Source organism: Thunnus maccoyii, chromosome 16 (genome assembly GCF_910596095.1).
Source record: "Thunnus maccoyii chromosome 16, fThuMac1.1, whole genome shotgun sequence".
Classification (NCBI taxonomy): Eukaryota; Metazoa; Chordata; class Actinopteri; order Scombriformes; family Scombridae; genus Thunnus; species Thunnus maccoyii.
The window spans coordinates 5,680,770-5,706,742 of record NC_056548.1 but is presented as its reverse complement, the minus strand read 5'-3'; the positions used below and the strand labels follow the sequence as shown (position 1 = coordinate 5,706,742).

General features: G+C 38.9%; 1 protein-coding gene across 2 annotated transcripts in view; it reads left to right on the top strand.

Moving 5' to 3' along the window:
- gfra4a (GDNF family receptor alpha 4a) overlaps nt 1-25,973 on the top strand; it is a 61,734-nt gene that overhangs the window by 8,103 nt on the left and 27,658 nt on the right. The window contains exons 2-3 of one of the 2 annotated variants that reach the window (XM_042388818.1): nt 18,234-18,515; nt 19,965-20,045. In XM_042388818.1, the coding sequence (XP_042244752.1) occupies nt 18,245-18,515; nt 19,965-20,045 (352 nt within the window). In that variant the 5' untranslated portion in view covers nt 18,234-18,244. Of the gene's footprint in view, nt 1-18,220; nt 18,516-19,964; nt 20,046-25,973 lie in introns of those variants that run through there. The other variant, XM_042388819.1, reaches the window with a different exon arrangement.

Sequence of the window (25,973 nt, the reverse complement as noted above, 5' to 3'; positions counted from 1 at the left end):
CAAGACAAAAGAAGGGAACATTTCTCCACCAGGATCACTAAACAGAGTACTTTTTATTAAATTGTTTTTTGTTTTCAGTGATGTAGTGTCATATAATTTATATTGTATAAGTACTGGGGGGTTTTCCATGTCCAGTGGTATAAATGCCCTTTCAAAGACTTTTCCATCTTGGCAACAAATGTTTTGTTGGCTTGTATCAGGTCAACTTGCCCCTGTCACAGTGTCCCTCTTGCTCATTAAAAAGATGCCTCTGGCTCCAAACTCATGACCAGAGAACTAAACTGAGAAAGCTCTCCTTGAAGTGACAAGGACCGCATTAGTACTGTGATGCCCTCTTCTCACTAGGCCATATTAGCAGGAGAATACTGACATAAACAGCACCAGCAGTGGCAAAAGAATAGAGTAGAAAATTGGCAAAATTCAATTTCAAAGTCCCTGTTGCACAGCAACATCAAACCCAGCCAAAGTGCAAACTTATTCCATTGGATGTAGCCAAGAGATTCAAAATGATAATGTACTCATGCAGAATGATATTGCTGTGAAAGTGTAACAGAGCATAAGGTAGCCGGAGAGAGAGATGGAAAGAGACAGGAGCGAATCTGTCAATACACATTATCATTTCATCCTGATCTCATATGGAGCATAACGCTCTCAGATAAGGGGACGCCAAAAACCATTGGTGCATCTTCTAATCTGTTGCCTTACATAATGAAACATCAACTCACCTCCTTGCTCATCACGGGTCATCTCCCAAGGAGTATGTGACCACAGAGCTTCGCCAAGCACTAACATCAAAGTCCGGTCTATTTTTATCTTTTGGAACGATGCCGTTAATTAGCATGCATCCACAATCAGTAATTAATGCGGAGTAGATTCTTGGCCAGTGAGGGCATCTACAGCGGAGAACAAAAACGATAATATAACTCAGTAATGATGCCTCCATCATGAAGGCTTGAAACCATCTCTCTGAACAAAGAGTTCCATTTGCCGTTTTCAAGGTTAGTTTTGCACTCTCATTTAAAAGTTTTTGTCCCCCCTCCATTCTAATTGTCTGCTGACCTGTGCCCTACAGGTTAAAACATACATTTGGAGAGCTCTTTGTAAAAGTTATAATTGAGGGTTGGTGATGCATTTACAGCCCACGCTTGCAATCATCGTGTTCTCGTCCCGTCACCTTATCTGACCTGGTCACATGTATGAGCAGAGTCAGACACATACTGTACAAAACAGACAGAAAGCTAAACACGAGCTGTTACATGGACACACTCTCAGATACACAAGCAGTCACACTCTACTGTATATCGAGTCAGGGAGAGACATGGCCCTTATACATCCGTATCTCAATGCATTTGGCAGACTGGAGTATTAAAGCCATTTTACACTTGACAAGAATGTCTGTGAGGACTTTTTGGATGTAACTTTATAGAAGTTTATTTCCTGGTGTGTAATGGAAAGTTGCCCATTAATATAGAAGTCTGGTGAAGCACACAAAAAAAAGAAATTCAGCAAGTATCAAGCATCATAGTTTATATGCAGTGTTGATTTGATTACTGTTTAGTCTGTTTAATCACAGAATTACAATTTGAAATTCAGTAATTACATTACAGTGACAAGTAGCATTCCAATATATCAAAATCTAGGGGGTTGGCTTGTTAGCTGTCTTACTTGGAGTTTGATGGGAGGATCAGCTTCATATGTTTGGGGACAAACCAGTCTGGTACTTGTTAGTTTGGCACAGGAGCTGCAGGTGGGGAGGTGAAATTATGCTCTCTGCTACATCTAATTAGCTAGCTATCTAACAGTAGCTACTTGTAAGCCTGCCTTTGGGAATTAGCTGGTTTTGTTCAGAGTTGGAGAGTGTGTGAACCCTGCTGCTTCACTGTGAGGACTTATAGAGTGCTGCAGTCACAAAGGCAAAGTTAGCTATTGATGGTCACTCACTGCCTTCAAACTGTAGGCTGCACTATAATATGTTGTTGTATATTTCTACATGTGAATAATGCAGAGGATGTGAAGCGAGTGTGTCAGCTGTGGAGTTGTTAGAAGGCAATTTTGATGCAATTACTTACTTTCTAATGACATGTCTGTAAGGTAATGTACGGTACATGTTTTTTTTTCAATGAGTAATAACTAGTGAGTAATGGATAACATGTTTCCATTAACTTGCCCAACTCAGTTCATATGTCCAACCAAACAATTTCTAAGTAGAGCTCCTGTCAGCTCCAGATTCAGCACCATGGACAGCACCATGGCTCACCATCCTGACATAGAGAATTTGTTAGTGACTTTTTTTAAAACTTATCAATACTCAATAATCAGTGCAGTCATTTTTTTGCAATTATCACACTGGTGTCAGAGTCATCAGTCCAATAGCATTGTTTGTACAGCAAAGCACTTGATGAACTGTAGACCTTTGCAGACATACAGACATGAGCAAAGAGTACTAAGCCCACTTTAGTGGTGTTACAGTATACTGATAGGTAACATATTAGATGAAAATACCCACCTTAAGCACACTGGTAAGTGTTGCTCAGGGCATATTGGGTCATGATTTTTACTACGCTGCCTCCTGAAGTGTGGGAGTAGCATTTCCAGTAGGGCCTCAAGCTTTGACTCTGACATTTGAAAATACTGCCTGAAATATTGTCATGATATAATTCCACCTCAAACCAAAAGGACATTCTCTCATTACTGCAACTTATTCATACACTAATTTTCATCAAAGGTGCCTTTCTTCACTGGTACTAAGCAACTCCAAATCTTAAGATTGTATCGGGTGCACAGTTGTAAATAAACAAAACAAAACAATAGCACTCACTAATCCATCTTCTTGTGTTTTTTAATTAACACAAGAAGATGGATTACTGAGTGCTGTTGCCTTTCTTCACTGTCCAATACAATACAATAGTTATCAAAATTGCGATTCACTTTTTCAAATACTGGCACTATACTTTACACTGGTGTCAAATAACTTGGTGGAAAGGTTAGCAAAACTAACTGTGCATACCTACTATGTACAACTGTTGAGAAATTAAAGGAAAAACCAACATAAAGTGTCTCAGTAAGGTGTTAGGCCTCCATGAGCCTCTGGAACAGCGTCAGCGCTCCATGGCATAGATTTTCCAAGTCCCTAGAGGCTATCTGAAGCTAATGTGAGGCTTCAGATGTCTGAGTTAGACAAATCAAGTGGATATCTTCCAGAGTTACAGACTTTTCAATACAAAATTTCCTCTTTGTGTTTCTCCAGACAATGTTTCCCTATTGAACTGAAGTGGAATGATAGCAGCAAAAAGAGGGAATGTTGTACTGAAAAGACTATAACATTGGAAGATATCCACTTGATCTGACTAATCTGGACAGCTGAAACTTCCTATTAGTGTCAGATAAACGTTTGAATACATTTTTGCACCAAAGGACGACTGTGGATTTTGTCGCCCATCACTTACATTGAAAGCACATTAGGAAGGAATCTCTTGATGTTCACTATGAACAAGAGGAATGATTACAGTGAGTAAAATATCCTTCAATGTTCATTTGGGCACCTGACTGTTGTTTAAAGACAGACTTAAAAAAATGTTAACCTATCCTTTAAGTCCAAATTTTCCCTTGGGTATGTACAAGTGAGTTGAGATCTGACTGTGACTGTGAAGGCTATAGAATATGATGCACATTGTTTTGATACTCATCACATCATTCAGTGACCTTTCATTCCCTCTATTGAAGCATACCACTAATTTTCTCAGGTTTTTCCTTTAAGTTGTCTGTATATCAGAGGTGTCGTGAAACAACACAGGTAGAGACAGGTTTTCTGTCGAAGCCACATTAAACTAAAAACATGCCCAGAGAACCAAAAGGTAATGGAGGAAGACGCTCCTCATAGTGATGAAAATGAAAGGCTAAGTAAACCTGTTAGCTAACCTGGTGACCTTACCTTAATAAATGACAACGTTATGATGAATGAAAAAAATAGTTTCAAAGTAGAAGTTCCTTGTTTGTCAGTCAAGTTTTCCAGTTGCAGGTGTTCAGAGAAGCTTTGTTTCTGTAGCTCTGCCCACATGGGATTAACTCAAACAATAAGATTATTTCTGCCTTCAGAAAAATGTTTGTACACAAATGTTTGTGTAAGAGTATGCTCACACACAAGTGCTGTAAATAGACAAATACCAGGATGCTGACAGGAAGACACACGCATTTACAGTTAAAAAATGTAATTCTCAGACAACGCTAGTAAACACAGACAACTGGAAACTCACAATCGCACATGCACATACACACAGCTCTTTCTCTCTCAGTCACACACATAAACACACACAGCATGAAAGGGTACCCTGGGGAGGTGGAGTGATGAGGTGAGGCATCACCAGAGAACATGTTTGGGACATGTGCGAGAGAAAGGCAAAGTGATGTGTGTTTGAGTGTCTTCGTGTTTATATTCATACTGTTTGCCGAGAGAAAAAGCAAAACAAGGACAAGGCTATATGTGTTCAGAAGAGAGAAACAAGAGACTGTACATGTTTGTGCTGTGTCTGATATGCAATGCGGACATACAGACTGCCATACTATATTCATTCAACCTTTATTTAGACTCAAAAATATATTGAGGTAGAGACCTCATTTACATTATAGCCGAGCAAAGCACAAACAGCACATCCTAGGCGCAAATAAACACAGATAAGATACTTAGATAAAAAAGTTGATAAATTAAGCAAGTAATACAAAAACCCAAATTAGTAAAAAAAAATACTAACATATTCAAAACCTTAGGATGAATAAAGCAATTCAAATTTACAGCAAATGAGTCAGTTTAACAAGAGCAGTTGAAACTGAAATAAGGTGAATTAAAATTTAAATTGCCCTAAGGATAAAAATGAGTTAAGTTTTATATTGTTCTGCATGTTATTCCATGTTATTGTGTACTGCAAGTACATAAATTGTACCAATGTTCATTTTGGTCTCTTTGTATTCATACCTGCATGTGCTCCATGAGAGAGACTAGGGGAGATGGGAGATGATGCAGAAGGGAGCAGTAGAGTGTCGCTATTTTTGTATGTGCATTTAGAGATAGATAAATAGAAAACAAAGGGGGATCAAATCCTCAAACTATTGATAGAAGCTTGTCTTCAGACAATCAGTCTTTATTTCACCTTGTCTCCAGCAGACAATGAGGAAAAAAACAATGCAAACAGAATGAAAATTAGAGTAATATGGCAAACCACTATGCCAATAAATAATATAACACAGTAAAATGTGCCAAATGCCAGTAGGGACAATGGAGGAAACCTGGAGAAGTGGAGGCAAGGAAGAAAAAAGCCCCAGCAGGGTGCACACTTATACCTCTGCTTATGGAATACCATCTAGATTTTATATTTTTAGACTTTTGGTGAACCAAATCTAAAGTACAAGGCAGCTATTTCGTGTTCTTCCTGACAGAAGTTGGGGAGACAGTGTCACAATGAATCTTCTTTTCAACCTCTGCCACTGATACAGCTCCGGTCAGAAAAACTCAAGAACTTGGTGGTGAACAGCAGTTGTAAAGAGGCTTTCAAGCTGCAGAAGGATGTTTTCCAAGCCTAGTTTGCACAGGCAAGTCTGCACTCTTAACAGGAAGTCTATGTCTATAGGGGTTGCAGAGTTGAACACCTTGGCAGGAGTTCTAAGAGGCTATGGAGGTTGACTTTTAGGTGACACCAGAGATTTTCTTGAAAGCTATTTGTCATTTCAAAAGGAGGCAATACATAATGAAAGGTGGAAGGACCCTTTTGAGAAACACCTTAACCCATTAGACACAACCTGTGATAAGGGGTCAGAACTGGAAGAGTTGGAGGGTTCAGGATCATCTTTTTATAGTCACTAAGCTTCTTAGTGGAAGGTTGGGGTGGACAAAGTCTTCCCAATATGGTGAATGCTCTGGATATTTTTGAGCTCTCATTGTCTAGAGGTCCCCTCATTGTCACATGGATTTTGGGAACAATGCCTGTGGAAGGTATGAGAGCGCCCATTTTCTAAAAAGCTAAGGTCCTGGAAATTACATTCAAGATGAGTATCAAACCACAGATTCAGTAGGAATCCGATTTTGTCCAGAGTTGGGAACAGTACACTAGCTTTGATCAAGCTATCATTAGAATTAGCTCATCCAGTGTTAAGTGTCTAATAGACACTGGACTGGTATACTTAGAGAAGGGTTTTATGGGTAATCATGGGTTGCAGAGGCTCCTAAATAGTAGAGGCAGACTACCATATCTCAATCTCAACAATGCGTCATACAGACTGAGCGTCAAACAAGAAACATCTTTACTCAGAATTTGGTGCCCTGGTAGTCGAATGGTTAAGGTGGATAATACATAACCACAGCAGTCATGGCTTAATTCCTGGCCGGGGCCATTTGTTGCATGTCATACCCCTCCTCCCGTTGTTTCCTGGCTCTACACTAGAACTATCCAATAAAGGCAAAAAATAATCTTAAAAAAAACCAAACAAAAAAAAAGCATTTTACTCAAAATCTGTGCACATACAAAAGAAAAAAGAAGCACATTCCAGACATCAGAGCTGTACTATAACATGACACCACAGGTTTGGCTTGTTACCTCCTCTGTTTGATATGAGAATGACTGGCGGTTTTGCTCCTGCAGGGAGAGGACAAGGAGTCTGTCCAGAGAGGGTCGTCACAGGTGACATCTTTCCTATATGCTGATGATGTCGTCTTTGGGACTTATCATGCTACTGTACGATCTTCAATGTGTACTGGAGGGATTTTCAGCCAAGACCGACAGAGTACTGGTTGCCAGTACTGACTGCACTGATGTTGCATCAGACTGCAGTGGTGGAGAGCTCAGAGTTAAAAGTTTTACTTTTTTCACTTTCTTAGTTTCGGCACTCAACATTGTTACAAGCTTTGTCATAGAAGCCAAAAGAATGAGATCACGGCTACACAGTTTCAAGACGAGATTACTCTGCTGGGTAGCTGGCTTCATTTTCTGTGACTACATGAGTAGTTCAACAAAATCAGGAGGAGCGTAAAATTGATCTGCTGCTCCACCACATTGTGACATGCTAGTTGAGGTGATCAGGGTACTTGTAAAGTATGTCCCCTGGGCTACCTCCCTATCACGCTGTTCCAGGCATGACCTACTGGGAGTAGACCACTGTGCAGACCCAGGACCCGCTGGGGTGATTACTGTACATCTCCCAGTAGACCCAAGAGCACTTTGGGATGCCACAAGGAGAGCTGGAGGATTTTGCTGGAAAAAGGATGTCAGGGGAGTGTCTCACCAAACCTGCGACATGAAGCTGCCACCATTCACATCATTTAAAAGGTAGTCGGTTTTGTCAAAAGGTCCCTGGACTGCTCAGTTTGAACTGCTGTCATCACATCCCTGAACTAGACTGATGGATGGTTGCATAAGCGGACTGTCCACTGCTCTTTAACTCTTCTTGTATTATTTAAAGTATAATGTTGAAAGCAACAATCATTAATGAACAGCATCCGCTCAAACAAGTGAAAGTAAATGTCAGCTCACTGTTTATTTCAGTCCCAGTTGTACATTTTAGTCGACACCCTTAACCAAAGGCTTGCAGTGAGAATGGTTCCAACACCCAAGACATTACAAGCAATCAACAGTAAAGACTGCAAGTGTCAAAGCCACTGTGTTCAAACAGGAGCAAGGATTTTAAAGGTCAGAATGACAGCACCCAGACAATAGATGAAATAAATGGCCTTGTTTCCCAGATTGTGCTCTAACTGAGAAAATTGGCAACAATTACATCTGGACTGACATTGTGCTCTTTTATCAAGTCCCAGTATTTACTGGTACAACAAAAAAATATCCAATTCAAGAAAACATCCTCTCCCTGGTATTCTGTCCTCCAAACAGCATTTTGCTCTCAAGCCCAGGTCATTTCAAGTGTATTTTTTTTGTCAACATTATGGTCTACAACTGTTATTACAACCTGTTTTGTCCCAGTTCATTTCAACTTTGACAAATAAGAGATGTAAACACCTGTTCTGCTTTGTGCCGCTGAGCAGTGCATTAATACATCTAAAGACAAAGATAACATAATGAGAACAAGGGAAAATACGAAGTCTTGTTGACAACCAGTTGTTCTGTGGTCAGGATCATTGTCATCTTGTACAACACCCTCCTCTTGCTTCTTGGCATTGTACAGCAGGGTGCAGCTGGTAGGGTGGATGTGGTTCAGTATGCTGTCAGCTATGCCCTCTAATGGGCTCTGTGACCATGCTTTAGGACAGACGACTTGTTCAAGGCCAGATGGATCTCAGTTATTGTGAATGATCTCATATTAACTCTCAGTGAACATTGTAATATAATGCTGAAGGTACAGCTTTTTTATTTTCTCTGAGGAGATATATAGCTGCAAATGAATGTAATTTTATTTGCAGTCTCTCAACTGTATTTGTTTCCTAAATTAATATTGTAAAGGTTTAATGTACTAGGCCTAATGTTACTCCACTTTAAAAATCTGCTAACCCTACACTAACTTGATTAGTTTGGGTTTCAGTGGAGAGGTTTGCGGTATCTCATAATGGTCTAAATCGAAAATAAAGTGTATATTATACACTACATTCTTTTTGCCCATTTTTGTTGACATTCATTTTATTGCCAACAACAAAATAACCATCCTCATAACAAGCATTATGTTCTTCAAGTCTCAAATACTGTTTCATCTTTGTACTAAAACCGCGGCTACTGCCACATTTTCATCCCGTGTGTGTTTGCAGGCACTTGTTACATGTACATTTTTGTTTACTGTAACAAGAGGCCAAATGCTGATTTAAAATCCTGAAGGAAATGGGAACAAAAGACTAATTCAATCTGTTCTTTTTGCAGTGAAACAGTCTAAACTGCTTCCCTGATGTTAAAAGCTAGTTTTCATCACGGCAGACATTGGAAAGGTTATTCACCAGTCTCAGAGCTCTTCTGAAAAAGGCTTCATTTGCTGCCCTCTCCAGTGGCCAACCAGCCATTTCTGAGCAAACTTTCAGTAGCCTGAGAAATCACTATTATAGGATTTAGTGGCATCTAGCAGTGAGGTTGCAGATTGCAACCAACTGAATACCCCTCTCTCCCCTTCCAAGCATGTAGGAGAACCTATGCTGGCCATGAAACGTGCATAAGCCCGTGTTTGGTTTGTTCATTCTGGGCTACTGAAGAAACATGGCGGTGCAACATGGCTCTGTGGAAGATGCTCACTGTGTAGATATAAAGGGCTCATTGTAAGGTAACAAAAACACAACAATTCTAATTTTCAGGTGATTATACACTAATTAAAACATACTTATGAATATTATATTCCATTTCTGACAAGTCTGTTCCACTAGATGCCACAAAAATCTACACACTGCAACTTTAACACTTTGAATCACTGTGTAGAAAACGAGGAGAAGTTCTTTGCTGGCCCCCAAAGACCTCAGTCGACTTGAAGGTGGATTTATTGTTGGCCCTTTCCACAGACTCCCAGTTCTGTGGAAAGGGCCTTTAATTCCACCATAACCCTTCACCTCTTTTTGGAGTCAGTTTAGAGTGTCCTTCCAAAAAGAAAGCTGTAAAAGGTAGCAATGGAAATAATAGCCATTTTTGACCAAACACATCATCAGAGCCTGATGTTCTTTGTACATTGAATCCAAAGGGAACAATGTACAGAGAATGACATTAAGGGTGTGGGACTTATTCTTTTTCCTCTTCTGAACAGCTGATCACATCCAATCCATCTTAATGTAACATTATACAGCTTTTCATGCATCATCTTTTTAGCTACACTGGCAGCATGGCTCTAGGGATGGCAATGTTGGACAGTCTACTGCTTTGGTCCAGACTGAAATATCACAATTATTGAATGGATGGCCATGAAGATATGTACAGACAGTTGTTGTCCCAAGAGGTGGAAGTCCTCTCACTTTGTTGATCCCCTTACGTTTCCTCTAGCGCCACCAGCAGGTTTACTTGTGTTTCTAGTGAAATGTCAGGACTTCTGTTGGATGGATTGCCAAAAAATGTGGAAACGACATTCAGGTCCCACTCAGACTTAATTGTAATAACTTCAGTGATCCCTTAACTTTTCCTCTAGTGCGAGGAGGTCAGAATGTCAATTTGTACAATACTTTGATTTATGACCAAATACCTGTAGAACTACTGACTGATTCCCACCAGCATCAGCTGTACTTTGAGTTTAGTGCTAATTGGTAAATATTAGCACGCTAACATGCTAAACTAAGATGGTGAAAGCAGCCGTTACACCTGCTAAACATCAGCATAGTACTGTAGCATTGTCGTTGTGAGCATGTTAGCTGTTAGCTTGTTGCTTTTAACAAGGTGTGTGGTAGCCCTCAATACCAGGTGTTTGTGATGAAAAATTTCAATTAAAGAGAATAAGCATGATGTATTTGACATTTTGGCATTTTCATAAGGAGGAGGGGAAATGGTAGAGGAAATGCTCATATACTTTTATTTAAGTAAAAGTAACAAGTAGTAGTAAATAATGGTGAGGTATTTCATTACAAGTTAAAGGCCTGCATTCAGATTCTTACTGTAAGAGTAACAGTAAAAATGTTAATATACTAATGAATCAACAGTGAATCTAGACCTAAAGTGGAACAGTTTATTTTTGTTGACTCAAAGCTCTTACTTTAGGGAATGTTTATGCCTTTAGAGAGGTTGATGAGGGAAGTGAATGTAAGACACTGAAGGAAAGACTAGAAGAAACATAAGAAGCAAAGAAAAGAGGAAGAAAAGAGAATTTGTTAAATTATGAAATTCTTTATATTGTGTCATTGAACTGAAACAAGCCTTTGTTTTATTTGAGTCCCTGAAAATGCATGTTTATACATATTTACCTGCCAACGTCTATATTTATCTTTGGTTAAATGTAAAATCTGAATCTGTAAATTAACTACAGCCAAGAGATAAATACTGTATAGAGGAGTAAAAGGTACAATATTACCCTCTGAAATGTAGTTGAGGGAAAGTAGGAAGTCTCTGAAAATGGAAATGCTCTAAAAGTATCTCAAACTTGTATTAAAGTGAAGAACTGAAGTAAATATATCTAGTTTCTGGTCACATCATGATGCTGTGGGAAGATATGGCATTTCCACCAAAGGTGAAATGTTACTCTGCTGCTGTTGAATATGATTATACTCTCATGCAGTACCTCTGATTTATAGCCACACAAAAATCTCTAAAAGTACATTATCATAACATCCAATTTAGACTTTTTAGAGCTACTGATTGAAGTCTTGAGCCTTTGTCTTTTTATTCCTTCTCAAATACTGATCCAGTAATCTAATTTCAGTGTAATAATCATTGCTTCCCATATCATACCATTGAGGAACCAAGTCTAAAATCAATTCATTATTATACTGCAAAACATAAACGCGTCTGCAAAAAAAGATATATTCCTCATCAAAACAGAGTGGTCATTTTCTCACTGGCGAAATGGGTTTTTGAGATTGTAAAAATAGTTTTTCAATGAGCGTTCAGGTCTCAAAGATATACATGACCACACACACTTTCAATTCTAAGAAGACAAAGAAAAATGCCCGAATTGCAGTGGTGTGGTTATTCTGGTACAGCTACGGAATGATATTGACTTTCTACGGGATGGATTAGTCACTGAGGAATCCGGGAAGGAAATTAGTATTCTGCATCACGACCAGTGTGCTCTCTTGTTCTCTTCTAAATTTCATCATGTTTTGCTGAATCAATGATACAGACCAAAAGGACCCTATAACAGCGTATTTGGAAGACCAATTACTGTCCAAAGAAGTCTTTCTGCAAATTAAATTTATGTAAAAGTATCTCAACAGGTTTTTTTTTTCACTAGTGTGTGTGTCTGTGTGCATGAGCTAATAAATGTCTACATGGGTGCACGCGCATGTCTGTGCTTTTACATTGATATGTTTGTCTGTGTTTACATTTATGGGTAGAGTATTGTTTTTTTTTTGTTCTTGCATCACAGCTGGAGAGGAGAGAGGGCATTATTAGTAGCTGTGAAAACAGAGACAACAGAACAGAAGAAATCCCAGCAGACTCACTGAGTCATCTTGGTTAAAAAGTGTTCGGGGAGGCACAGTTAGCTAATAAGGAACTACAATATACAGTAACAAAAGCACAGTCCCTTGGTAGTGCTGTCAAAGATTTACCAGACAATCCAAGAGCCTGTTATCTCTAATAGGATTCATCATACTGTCTATAGCAAGTCACTCAGCCGTACAAGTGCCGAAGAGAAAAATGTGTTTTTATTTGTGCGAGATCTAGTCAAGAAATCATCAACATAAAATGTTACAAACAACGACATAACAGCACATCAGCTCAAACACAGAGAAACAAACTTCATTCATCGCTTATGAGCTTAGATCTGAGTCTGTTCAGTCAATATTGTGAACTTAAGAGTTGCAACTTGGAACTAAAACTTAAAGACTTGCTGCCTTTATGACTGACTGTTAACTGAATGGACTTTGTTAAATGATGCATTGTCAATGGCCATCACAGGAAAAGTCTCTGTAAAGTCTTTTTCCAGTAAGTATCTCAACTGCCTTTCCTTAAATAAAGCCAAGTTTATTTATTTAGCTCAATATCACATGCGATGCCTCAATCTAGTTTACAGGCCCACAAAGGGCTGCAGGTAATCACTTAGTCGCTTCATCATTTAGTAACCCCGTCTCCTAGAAATGATGTTTATATACAGCTAATTGGCACCAGTAAATATGTTTGAAAGAAATGTAATGCCTGCTGGATTACTGGTTTTATCAACACAATAAGGAAATGTTTTTAATTAATGTATCTGCCAAGTTGCAAAATATTCACTGCATTGTCACCCAGTGTAACAATGTGGCTCATTTTTAAAAGTATTTAATAATAATATTTTAATAGTGTTTGGACAACAACAAAGGTCTGTGGCACAGGAGAATGAGACATATCAGGCTTTGGATACACACAGAATCTATATTTCTGCACATGAAAATCACCATTCTTATCCTTTTGAGGGAAGATTGTAGTCTCCCCCTTAATATCCAAAGTGCTGTTGTTGTCTAAACCACACGCAGGACTACAGGATTTGAATGCCAGTCTGTGGTGTCGAAGTCCTGCGCTTTGTACGCCCACCGTTCACCCTGACCACCGTCATGCAACCTGCGAGTGGTGCATACGGTAAATGGAGCACTTCCTACACTGGAACAAATGTTGCCAGGGAACAAAATCCAGGCAGCAATTACAGTACGTTTCCTTTCAGAGTATATGTGTAAAAAGGAATTAGGAGCATATAAACACATTTCTGGGAGACTGAATTACATTTAGTCCCTGAGATGTCATGAAAATAGTGAACACAAATACTGAACCCAAGATGATGTTTTTAAAGTCCTTGTTTTGTCCAACCAACAGTTAGAAAAATAGTTACCAGTAAGTTACCAATGATAGAAAAATGTTTAAAAAGCAATACTCTACCCTTCCAAAAAAATGACTAAGGACAAAGGAAACAAAGAAGAAGAAACACTGGGAGAGACAGTTCATTTCTACAGCGATCCACCTTCCTCAGACAGCCAGTGGTGCAACTGGAGCTGTCTGTGTGGAAAAAGACAGAAAATGCACAGGAAGTTGTAACAATTCATAGAAATTAAGAACACAAAGGGGTTTATAATCCAACAACGGGATTATAATAAGTACAATATTTGGATTCTGTCTTTGGGTAAGTCTAAAAATGAATGAGAAGAGGAGTTGATGATGTTATTTTCTGGTTATATTGACTCTCCTGTATAAAAAAAAAGCTGAGTCAAGCTTACTGTGTGTGGACACATAATTCATTTTATTGTCATCAATATAATCGCCGTCCTCACAGTTTTATCATCATCATTCATTTTATGAACTCTTAATAGTGATGAATATCAGTTATTGAGGATTGAATTAATTCTTTTTAGCTTTCTTCGGATGCGACAGTGCAGCCAGTAGAACGGCTCTCATGGATTTATAAGAAGCTTTCCCTCGTTGGCTGATAGCTAGAGGCTCATGGCAGTGACTGATGGCCGGTGGCTATAGAAGAGCCCCGGGTTTAGGTGGGAGGCAGAGAGACGTGAGGCGCTTGAATTCTTTCACCATCTCTACACTTGTTTCCTTTGAGGAGGCAACTGAGCAGAGAAAGACTCAGTCCCCCCCCCCCACATTGTTGGGAACAGTTATTCTTACTAGCTGCAGCTGTAAATCAACATTTGTTTATATTCTTTCAGTATCATGTTGATTTCACCTCAGATCCCACCGAGCTGTCATTCAACAAGATCATTTTTTTCAGTTAATGCTAATTTGGATAGTCCCGTGTTTTGTCTTGGCCGATTTTTGGGTTTTGTCTACAAAGAATGAAGCCCTCAGGTGAGTTTTTGTTTTTGCAGAACCCCCTTTTCCTTGAAAATATTTTCTTTTAATTTCAGATTCGGCTCCTTGAACCAAACCAGGTGTGTTTGTGTGCAAGTGAGGGGTGAGAGAATAAGAACAAAGAAAAAAGGCAAGGGGAGAACAGAGAGATACGTGGAAAGGATTTCGCAGGGAGAGAGGAAACAGTGAGAGAAAACAGACACAAAGAAGGAAAAGAAACAAAAAAAAATCAGAGAGAGAGCTCAAACAGATTATTTACCTCAGTGGGATAAACAGGGAGGCATATAGGATGGAACGAATTTGAATGACAAGGCAACTGATTTCTCCTAATTGGTTTTGACTGTCTCTCTTTGAACTGCCGGTGCGCTGCGGCTCTGTTTCCAGGCAAACAGTTATCTCATGCAATCTGGAGTGCTGCTTAATTTCTCAGACAAATATCAAACCTCTCTCCACACTGGATTAGCTGCAATTTAATAAGATTTGCACTGCCGCTGTTCACCAGGGGCTTTTTCTTTTGCCTTGAAGCCGAGGGAAGCCAAATCTGGCTTTAAGGTTCCTCTCTTCTCCACCTTCCACATCAGAACACCCACACACACCACCCACACATCTGTTTCCACCTGCAGTTCCACACACTTACATAAGAGAGGCAGAAGAAATTACTCAAAACATTTTTTTTTTTTTTTAGATATTGTTTCTCTTAAAGGTGCAGTGTGCAGGACTTGTCAGAAATGGAATATGATATTCATAAGTATGTTTTAATTAGTGTTTAATCACATGAAAATAATGATTGTGTTTTCTTTACCTCAGATATCTATATATCTATATCTATATAGGGGGCGGGTCCTCTTCCACGGAGCCAACCATGTTGCACCGCCATTTTTCTACGGAAGCCCAGAACAGACAAACCAAACACGTTTGCGTTTTTTGCGAGTTTCACGCCCACAGTAGGTGGAAGCGTGGTGGGGGGGGGGGGTATTCAATTGGCTGCAATCTGAAACGTCACCACCGGATGCCGCTAAATCTTACACACTGGTCCTTTAAACCGAGTGAAGAAAGCTACCAAATTGGTTAGATAATATCAAGCATTTCCAATGCAAATCTGCATTTTAAGAGTTTTCTCAGAGCAGGTGAAGTATCTTGACATAAGGCTGAATCCTCCAGTTTTTTTCAAGGTACCGTCATTTGATCCAAGAGAACTCTCGAGTGGAGCTGATTTGCATCAGAAACGAATGACATTATCTCACCCTGCAGTTTCTTTACCCTCCTTTTGCTTTACATAAAATAAATCAGAATTTAAGACTATAGTGGAATAACTGATTTATTGAGGGGGATTTGTTTTTGGAAACACTAAATGCCGCCTGTCAAGACCTCAGCGAAGATGAGCTCTTCACTTGAGTGGCAGATGCTTTCTCTCAGTACTATCCACAAACATCCCAAACCCTTAGCAACAAGCTTCTCGCTTCACTGTCTGTCTAGACTTTTATTGACAGCTTGCTGCTAGATTAGCTGACTGGACACATGGCCCTTTTCTCTACCACAAGTACTTCAGACTTCAGCAAGAGATGTTGTACCCTTTTCTAATTTATAAGATCATCTCTAGAGTCTCGCCACCCAGGGAGAGTTCATGTAACACTGATTTACAGTTTGAGCAAATGAAGACAGCGAATCGTGGCAGTTTTTTCAGTCTGCCGGTGGAAAATGAGCAAATTTCTGCTTTTTACTGCTTTCGCTCCTTATCACTTGATTGAGCTGTGATAGAATCAAATTTGATTAAGATTTAATTGCTGAACTAACCCGCCACCCAGAAAGTCTCACAGTGTAGTCAGTGACACAGAAATGCTTTTGGACATGATTTCTGGGAATCTGTCAGGCAGTAGATAACCAATTCTTCTCACCTCTTTAAAACTAATGTCTGTCATTTTGCATAGTTTCATAGAGAAGTAAGAGTGCAGTCGGAGTCGGTACTCTCAACATAGCTGCAGAAATTGCAATCCCTTAACATATAGTTTTCCCCTTTTCTTCTCGATTAGCTTTCAGGATGGAAATATAATCTTATTCCACACTTTCCTTCAGCGATGCTTAGAGTGAAAAACCCAAGACTCTGTTTTTATAGCTGCACCATTCCATCAAACAGAAAAAAATATTCTAGATATCTTGTGCATCATTTTATACACATTTCCCCAAAATTCAGTCTGACATATTTGGTATCTTGGGAAAATATGAGATCTCTACTCTGGAAAAAATAAAGATCTGTAGTTGTATCTGAAGTTTGTATTGACTGGTCCTCTGTCAGGTCAGTGAATATTAAGGAATGAACATTTTTTAATGAAGTGTTTAGAATCTTATTATTAAGTTTCAGGTAACATGGATGTGTCTGTTATCCCAAACCAGACCCTCGGATAGATTAAAATAAACTTCTTCTTTTTTTTTTAAAGAGAGTTTGTGTAAGAGCTGCTAGACAGTTTGGAGTAAACAAACATTCATTTTTCTTAAGGGAATTAAGTTTGCATGTGATTAGTGTCACATGAAACAAGACAACAGTTAATACGTTGTCCCCCCCACAAATGATGCAGCCCTTATCTGGGCCAATCTGTAACAAATATGACACTTTGTTTTGACTGGAGCGGAAACACCTCAGTGTAATTTTGAACATGTCAGGATCTATTGGCGAGATGCATCATCCCCTACCCCCCCTCCCACCATATACTGTATATTTCATTTGACAACTGTATGAATTCATGAATAATATAGCACCCCCCTCGGGTTTGTGAATGTAAATGCCGGAATACAGTAGCAGATGCATCATTGACCGAGTCGGACTGCTACTGACAGGGAATGTTAAAATTTAATCCAATTATTAAAACCAATTCAGTTTTGATTGTCTTAGCGATAAATGCGGCGGATCATTAAATCTCACATTCATACACCGGTTTGTTTTGATTTGCTTTGATTTTTACACCTCAGAGTCAGTTTATTTGTCGAGGGGAGGGATGCTCAGCCTGTGAACAGTCGTGTAACGTTTTCTGTGGCTCTGAAGGAGCTTTCTGAAGTCCCACCAGATAGCATTGTTATCTCATCATGGTTATCTCAACTTGGGTTTGAAGATCACTCCTTTTTGTGGCCCACACTAGGGACTAAAATGTCAGGATATCTCTGCCTCTGTTGCATTGATTTTGACCATTGTTCACTGTCTCTCGAGTAGGCCTTTAAATTGAATTTAAAACATCCTTAGAAAAAGTTTGCAATAATTAAGCACATGTAAACCTGAAACCAAGGTACACATTTATTAGGATAGACTTTGGCCTCAAACAGGTCAAAGAAACATCTTAAGAAAATATAGATAGATTTTAATTATTCTGTGCCAAATGTTCACATTAGTTCAGTTGACCACCCAAACTCAAATCCCTTTTTTAATGACCTAGTGCCCTTTTGGCCCAGTCAGTATGATTTCAAAAATCCCAGGCAAACCAATTATGAAGCAGAAAATAATTGCTTCCCTAGTTTAGCAAGATAGCTTAGCTATTTTTTTCAAGCTCAAATTAACCATACTAGTCCAAAGCTAATATAGACAATCATGATTTTAAATAAAAGAAAAAAGAAGTCCTTGATATTTATAGTGTTTGATTAATTTTGTTTTATTTAATTAAGATTTGCATGTTCTCTCACTTGTTTGTTTGTTTGTTAATATAGGATTCTGTATATGGAGATATTACCCAACCAGCGATATTAAGATGTCCATAACAGCCTCGATAATATTATACTTGAAGAAAACCAATCAACAGACCAGTCTCCTGCCTACAGCTCATCATTTGGGACCCCAACACACCATTAACCTGTCCTCTGTCTGTCTTTGTCTTGCAGGAGTTCCACGTATGGCTCTCTCAGCGGGTGGGAGGGACTGCCTGCGTGCCGGAGACACCTGCTCCAGCGATGACACCTGCAGCCCACGACTGCGCACCCTCAGGCAGTGTGTGGCAGGGGACGGCAGTGTGAAGCTGGGGCCCGGAGCACGAAACCAGTGTGAGAACGCCATGACGGCGCTGCTGTCCACCCCTCTGCATGGCTGCCAATGTAAACGAGGCATGAAGAAGGAGAAGAACTGCCTGAGTATCTACTGGAGTCTGCACCAGTCCGTGCTGCACGGTAAGACTGGCAGTAACACGCAGAATCTGATGGTTCTGTTCCGGAGAGGTGGGAGTGGGAGCAGGTACAGTACAATATGGGGGTTTTTTTTGGGATTATCAAGTGTGTGCCGCCCATTACACATGAATTAGACTCCCGCCTCCAGACAGCTCAACAGTAAATTCCAGGTTGAAATGAAAAGAGTGATTATTGTGTCAAAAATAGTTAAAACTAAGGCTCTGATTACTTTTGTTCCACCCACAGTCATTGTATTTTATCATTTTTTTTGCTGATTTGAAATGTTTTGCACTGCTGTTGTCATTTCCTACATTTAACTACGTTCTCTGCAGCACATTTACATTCAGATTTAGGCATTTAGCATATACAGTACCTTTATATCCAGAGTGTAACAGTATAACAAGCTTAAGTATCAAACCGGCAATATTAAAAACATCCTCCAGTGCAAATGCAAAAGACAAGACTTGTGGATAATAAACTGATAAAGCAAACCATAAATCTCCGCCACTTGAGTTTAATATATCAACCATCACTGCTCGAGAATGAGGTACAATGTATATATGGCTGTGGCTGTATGTACCTGCGGTTTAGGCGCAGATGATTTCACCACATTCCTTTACTTTCCAGCTCCTTCAGTTAGCTCATGCTGCGTTAAAGACCTACATATTAAAGGGCTGATTGCCAGACCTGTTTTAAAAATGAAAGCACTGCTAATTGGTTTTTAACCTCATATGATCTGCTTTTGTTGCCGCGTATGTAATTGCAATTAATTTACTTTAGAGTTTAACTGCTTTTCCATTAAGTCAAGGCTGGATTACCAACCAGAAAAAAGCTGGCAACTGCCCTGGGCCCCAGACCCCCCAGCGGTCCCAAATGTCCCAGGTTCACTGCATGTTATCTGATAACTTGATTAAATACTCATTTGTTTGGCAATTCGCAACGGTGAAGTAGAATATCAACTAACAAAAGTTGTGCATTATGAGATGATTTTATGGCTCTGTCTTTGTAGAACTCAGGGACAGGTATTATTATTCCAGCATTTTATTTTTTTATTTATATTATATTTATTTATATTTGTTACAGGGACCATGCACAAAATGTTTCCATTAAATGTATGGTACCATCGTAAAGCTAATTTTAGCTAAATAGTAGTGCTTAGTCTTATAGTCATATGTCATGTGTAGTCTGTTGTGTGTTGTGTGATGAGTAATGATGACAGGAAGCATTCACAATGCACAGAGTGTTCGGGGGGTCAAGGAGTCAATATGGGGTCCAACAGCTGATTTTTACCGTTAAGTTAATCCGGCCATGCATGGCGTGTTATTCTGTCTACCCATGGTCACTTTGAATATAACTTTTATGATATATATACTGATCCTACTGTGTGTTTGTTTCTTCTGGTGCATGATGTTTATTCTTTTCTCTTCTTTTCTCTCTCCGATGTGTCGGTAGGACTCAGCCTGGTGGAGAGCTACCCGTATGAACCAGAGGAGAGGGGCTCCGATTACGTCCGTCTGGCCTCCATTGCTGCAGGTGACTGGGCGAGCTGCCACTGCTACAAGTGTTTCTCTGTTTCTCAGTTGTTCTAACTGGGCGGGGGGGAAAAGTTATTTAGATAATCAAAAGTATCAATTTTGCACACAAAAACAAGCGAGTCTCAACTAAGTTATGTGTCAAAGAAAGAGGAAATCGAGATGTTATTCTGCATCATTTTGACGGAGTAGACAGGTTGATTTGCAAAGTGTTTGATGAGTAACAGCCCATACTTTGTTTCTGTCTTGCCTTTGAGCCTGTAGGAAAGCTGCAGGGCTGTTGTGTGCTGCTGTTAGCCCCCAAGGCACATATTAATTACCTATTTACTTTCTTACAGCTGGAAGCAGTAAAACTGGGGGGGAAGAAAGAGAGAGAAAGACAGAGAATGTAAAGAAATGGAAAGAAAAAGGTCACAGTAGGTAGGTGAGAGGGAGAACGAGAGGGAGGAAGCCAGGAAAAAAAAGATGCAAAAAGAAAATGGAAGCGGAACGGAGCTGGGTGTTTTTAAATTAAAACAACACTTTTTTCCTGTTGGAGGTTTGAAAAAGAGAGAGAGGCTGCACACAAATGAGTAGTTAGTTTTCTTTTCACTGGAGAGGACAGAAAGTCAAGTGTTTTGTTTTCTCTGATGGCAGTTATGCTCTGGATGAGTGAAGCTGAGCTGGAGAGTCTGTGAAACTTAAATAAAGACTTTAATGGAGTGATTAGTATGGAAGGCATGTATGCATGCCTTACAATATAATGATAAATGTCCTAAAATCACAAAAAAAAAATACTGTAGCAGCACGAAGGGAGGATACCGGATAATTTAAACATTAAAATAATAGATAAAGTATATTTTCCCAATATAAAACAGCCAAGTCGGTGTTTATGAAAATGAGCAGTCGTGGCCTCAAACAATGTGAGAAACAAAAGTCAAACTGGTTTGGTTCAGAAAGTACACATTCCCATTTCCATACTGGAAAATGACACCTTTGCAAAAATGATACTTACATGATAAGATTAAACATATTGATTAGATTAGCTGTTGTAATACTTTTATATTGGACATGCTAATGTTTTGCTAATGAAATCATCTATATTTTTAAACTACTGGGTAATGAATTGCATGTTTTTATTTTTTTTAAATGATTCAGATCTGTGATATATCGTGCCATTTTAATGTACAATAATGATCTGTTCAAGAGAATGTATAGAAACAATTAGAAACTAGAAAGCAAATATATAAGTGGTCGTGTTTATTTATATTTATCACAGGATTGATGTGTTATCTCTGTGATATTAAAGTTGCACTTGGTACTTGTACACTAGTAGCATGTTGGCAGCAAATAGTGTCAAAAAGGGTTCAATGACAATTACAAATTTTATGGTTTTAATACCTGATATAATGCAAGGTAACATTAGTAAAAAAAAAAACACATGTTTTTATACCAAATGGATGAGAAAGGCAAGATAATTAACACTGTAATGAGGCCAGTTCAGGGGACAGTTTGCATAAAACCCCTAAAGGTCATTTCGGGCTATGCAACGGTTCTGAAACAATAACAGTTCTCATGTGTCAGTAGTCTTATTTAACAGTATTCTAATTAATTAGTTTCAGATATGAGAGTGATATTAATCCTCTCATCTAGAAAGCAAGTAAATAAAACAAAGCAAGTAAAATGTCTCCACCATTAAGCTGTGTTAAAGACATATAATGCTTTTTGGGATTTTCTTTTATTTTTATACTATTGTTTGTTTACATAGCCTCCAGAACCGCTGGAGGTCTGCTGATGGGGAACACAAACAGAACACAGTGGGCTCATCAGGAGGGGGGCCCTAAAACAGCCTGTTTCAGACAGGGGCTGAGCTGAAGGGGCTGCATAAAGAGCCAGTATAAGATAAATAAGGAGTTTCTTTTAACTGTAAATCATGCAAAGATATTCCAGTAGAGCCCTAGAATAAAAATATAGACCTGGAAATGTGCATGAAATGTTCTCTTTGAGTAGTGTCACTGTGTCCTCTGATCTCTGCTAGAAATTGAAAGGCTGTAGATAAACAGGGATTTGACTTCTTGTGAGTGTAAAAGTGTTCATACTTGAATGTTATTTAAATTTTTAACCACTCTTCTATATTTATTTTATATTTGGAAGTGCAGATGGTGAAACAGTGGTACCTTACAGATGTATGTTATAGAAATCTTGAGCTTGTCAATCCAGGAACTCCAGGAGATTAAGCAAAAGGATTTATTGACAAACACAAACTTGATCGATCAAGGAGACACCAGTTACATATCAAAGTGTCGGTGTTGACACAGTGAAATGCCACATCGAGTCTGAAGGAAAAGCACCACTCTCAGTTATTCAGGCAACCTTGTCCCTATCACAACATCGCTATAAGATTGTTTACTTCAGTGTTGTCTCTATGGCAACAATAATAAAGCCAGGTTGGCTCGAGGAATGAAGAAGACAGCTGTCCGTCCCTAACTGTCTGCTTGTCTAAGGAGCATTTCATACACTGCACATATCTGAAAATAGGAGTGTTTCATATATGACACATTTATGACAGTTCCTTCACGATTTCCCTCCTTTTTGATCCAAAAAGATCAATAAAAATGACCTATCATACTATCCTTCAGAGTGGAAGTAACATATACCTGCCTTAATCAATCAATCATTTGTCAAACATCATGTGAATCAAAATATACAATGATTAATATGAATAGATTATATAACAATTAAGAAAGAAAGTAATGTAATAATGTGATGAATGTACTGTAGTGTAATGTGATAGTGAATCTCAAATATTTAACCTTTACACATGTTAACACCAGTCCATACACGTCCAATCACAGACACAAAGATATTTTCTTAATTCACTAAACCAAGACAGAAGAAAAATGAGTCTCAATAAAACACCATAGAAATAAAATTAAACATCTCAATTCACCTGTTTTGCGTGACAAAAACAGCCAATTAAAGCTAAAATAATTCACATAAATCAAATATGTAGCGATGAATGATCAATCAAAATATCCATATGGAAAAATGTACACTTAGCATATAAGACATATCATATAAATACTTAATGATTCTAGTGATTGGAATATGTAGTGATCCTCTGAAATGTGTACTATGTACTCTAATGGAATATATAGTAAAGATCAAAAATAAAAAACAAACAATATGCATTCCCAGGACTTCCTGCAGTCTAGTAAAACATATAATTAAGTAAATGATTATTGCAAAGCAAGCAAAATTAACCATAAGAATAATTCATTAACAAACCCATGTTCTGCAGTTAGTATGAGGTATGAGTATACCTCTTAATCACCATCCTTCTATTAGGTTTTTTCTCAACATGTCACAGTTTTTTAAACATTTTCATCTTCATTCATCATTTCATTAAAGATATTACCGAGTGGAGCCCAATCAGAGGTCATCATACATCAAACCCAAACTGTTATCACCTTAACCTATTTTCTTGCTCCTGGATTATTCTAAGAGCAACAAAAGTGTTGGCACAATTAATGTGGCGATCAAGAAGAATACACACTGTGTAGTTCTAAGGCTACCCTCTAATGCTGTTCTACCTTTTCTTTCCATTTTCAATCGAGTGCTAGCTCAGTCTTTGTAAATTTAAACGTGTGGCCACCGTGTGAGGGTGATTTCTCTATTTTCTCACCCACCTGGATGATTCTATAAGCAACAACCAATCAGTGAAGAGTCCTACTCTAACTTACTTTAACAACTATTTCCTACCTTCTCTTTTAAGAAGTCTGTTCAGGGTTGTCAGTTACATGTAACCCATGTAACCCTTCTTCACATCTATGGAAGGCTAGGTTTATGGATGCCTGACCTGTATATTCAAATAACTGTGACTCCTGTCCTACCTCTGTGAGCAGTCTCAGTATGTGACAGGTAAAGGTCAGTTAGTCCTTTCAATTCTCCACTAACACTACAGACCTGAAATTCCCCCTGTACATCTACACACGAATTGTTCAGTCACAAGTTCTGTGGGGAATTGAAACACAGTTCTTTGAAGAGTCAGTGGTAATGACCCCATCAGCTGTTATGTTTTCATTGTTAGTGGGACCCCAGGGTCAGCAGACACAAAAGTAAAAAATACCTAGTATGCCCTGGACTCTCAAACCTCTGTGTTTCAATTCCTCAAGGAACTTGTGACTCTTTTCCTCCCACACTTTGTGATTAAGACTTAAAAGTGAGTGAAAGTGTGTTTTATAACAGGCAATACTGTGCCATCTGGTACATTTTTCAATTAGAATTAGAAAAAAAATGGATTGCATATGAAATAGGTGGCAGGAGATGGTGTCTATTCTATATTAAATTATAATTTTTGAATGTGGGCACATAATTCACAACAGTACATACTGGCATGCCACTTCTCATATATCCAATCTCTACCATAAGCACATTCACTCAGTCACTCACAGCGGAGGTACTGTGCGCTACACCTCCTCTCAAGCTTTCAACCTCATGGATGTTCCCACAACATCTCAGTCAGCTATTTTCAAACCCACCATGAATCTTAGCAGTATATTGTGTTGGTGATATCAGCTCAGCACCATTCATGATTCCTAGAAAATCATCCTGCATGCTGTAACATTCACCCTTGTCTCCTTCACCAATTGATTTTCTATAGGCTTGTTGTGCATAATTGAGTTAGATCACAGATTAGGGAAATTGGATAAACTGTCCTCACCTGCTGTGGAAGACAGTAGGTGTATATGAGTGGGGGAAATACAAAAACCATAAGAACAACTAAGCAATTCACATTTAGTGGAGCATCATATGTCTTTTGACCTCATACATAAGCTGCTTATTAAAATGACACGACTGGTTTTCGGCTGCTTTGAAATACAGCAGCACCTGCCTGCGCTGTAGAACCTTCTCGTAAATTTCACTTCAGTGACTCCGCAGGAGGTCAAAGTTGACATCCATGCCATGCATCTTGACAAGTTGACTGCCAAAACAACAAAGGTGTGATTAATGGATGTTTTTCTGCCCTTATAACATCTCTCCCTCAAACAGAGTAATGACCCTTTTCAAAGACACTAGCCAGAGTCACAGCTCATCATATTTTAAGGAATATTCACACAATAAAGTACTGTACTTCACCCCTTACCAATTAATCAGTTAAATAAAGTCAAGTTAGTGCTATTAAGATGGTGCCTCTATTTAAAAACAGTCAATGTTCTGCACCGAGGAAGAAGCTTTTTAATGCATCATTGAGCTCCCGGAGTGGTTAAAATTGCTTGTCCTTTCAAGCATTTTCTAGTTCATGCGCCTTTGTTGAAAGGCAAATACCAGCAGTTTTGTTTTCTTTGGGCTCTGTGGTGCAACAGGTTGGCCACAAGCTGTGTAAAACAGTAACAACACAAACACAGAAAATAGAATACCCTGCAGTCATAATAATTGTGCAGTGACAAATTTTTGATTGTTGTGGCTCTGTACTCCAGCACTTTGGATATGAAATGCAACTATGACTTTGAGAGTGAAGTGTTGGGTTTCAACTTTAATTTGAAGGTGTTCTTGCCTTGTCATTGTCCTACTGTGATGTTCAAAGTTTGGGGGTACAATTCTGAATTGCTCATCCGGTATGGATGCAACCACCCTTGAAGACTCCACTCAAACACTCAACTGACAGTCTATCTTTTAAAGGACCAGTGTGTAGGATCTACACTGACTGAATACTCCTCCCCTTCCCTCTCCAAGTGTGTAGGAGAACCAACAGTGGCCACGAAACTTGCAAAAAAACAAGAAAGGCCCTTTCTAGAGCCAGTGCTTGGTTTGTCCTCTCTAGGCTACTATAGAAACATGGTGGTGCAACATAGCAGGCATGGAAGAGGACACGCGCCCTATGTAGATATAAAGAGCTCATTCTAAGGTAACGAAAACACCACGATTCTTGGTTTCAGATGATTTTACA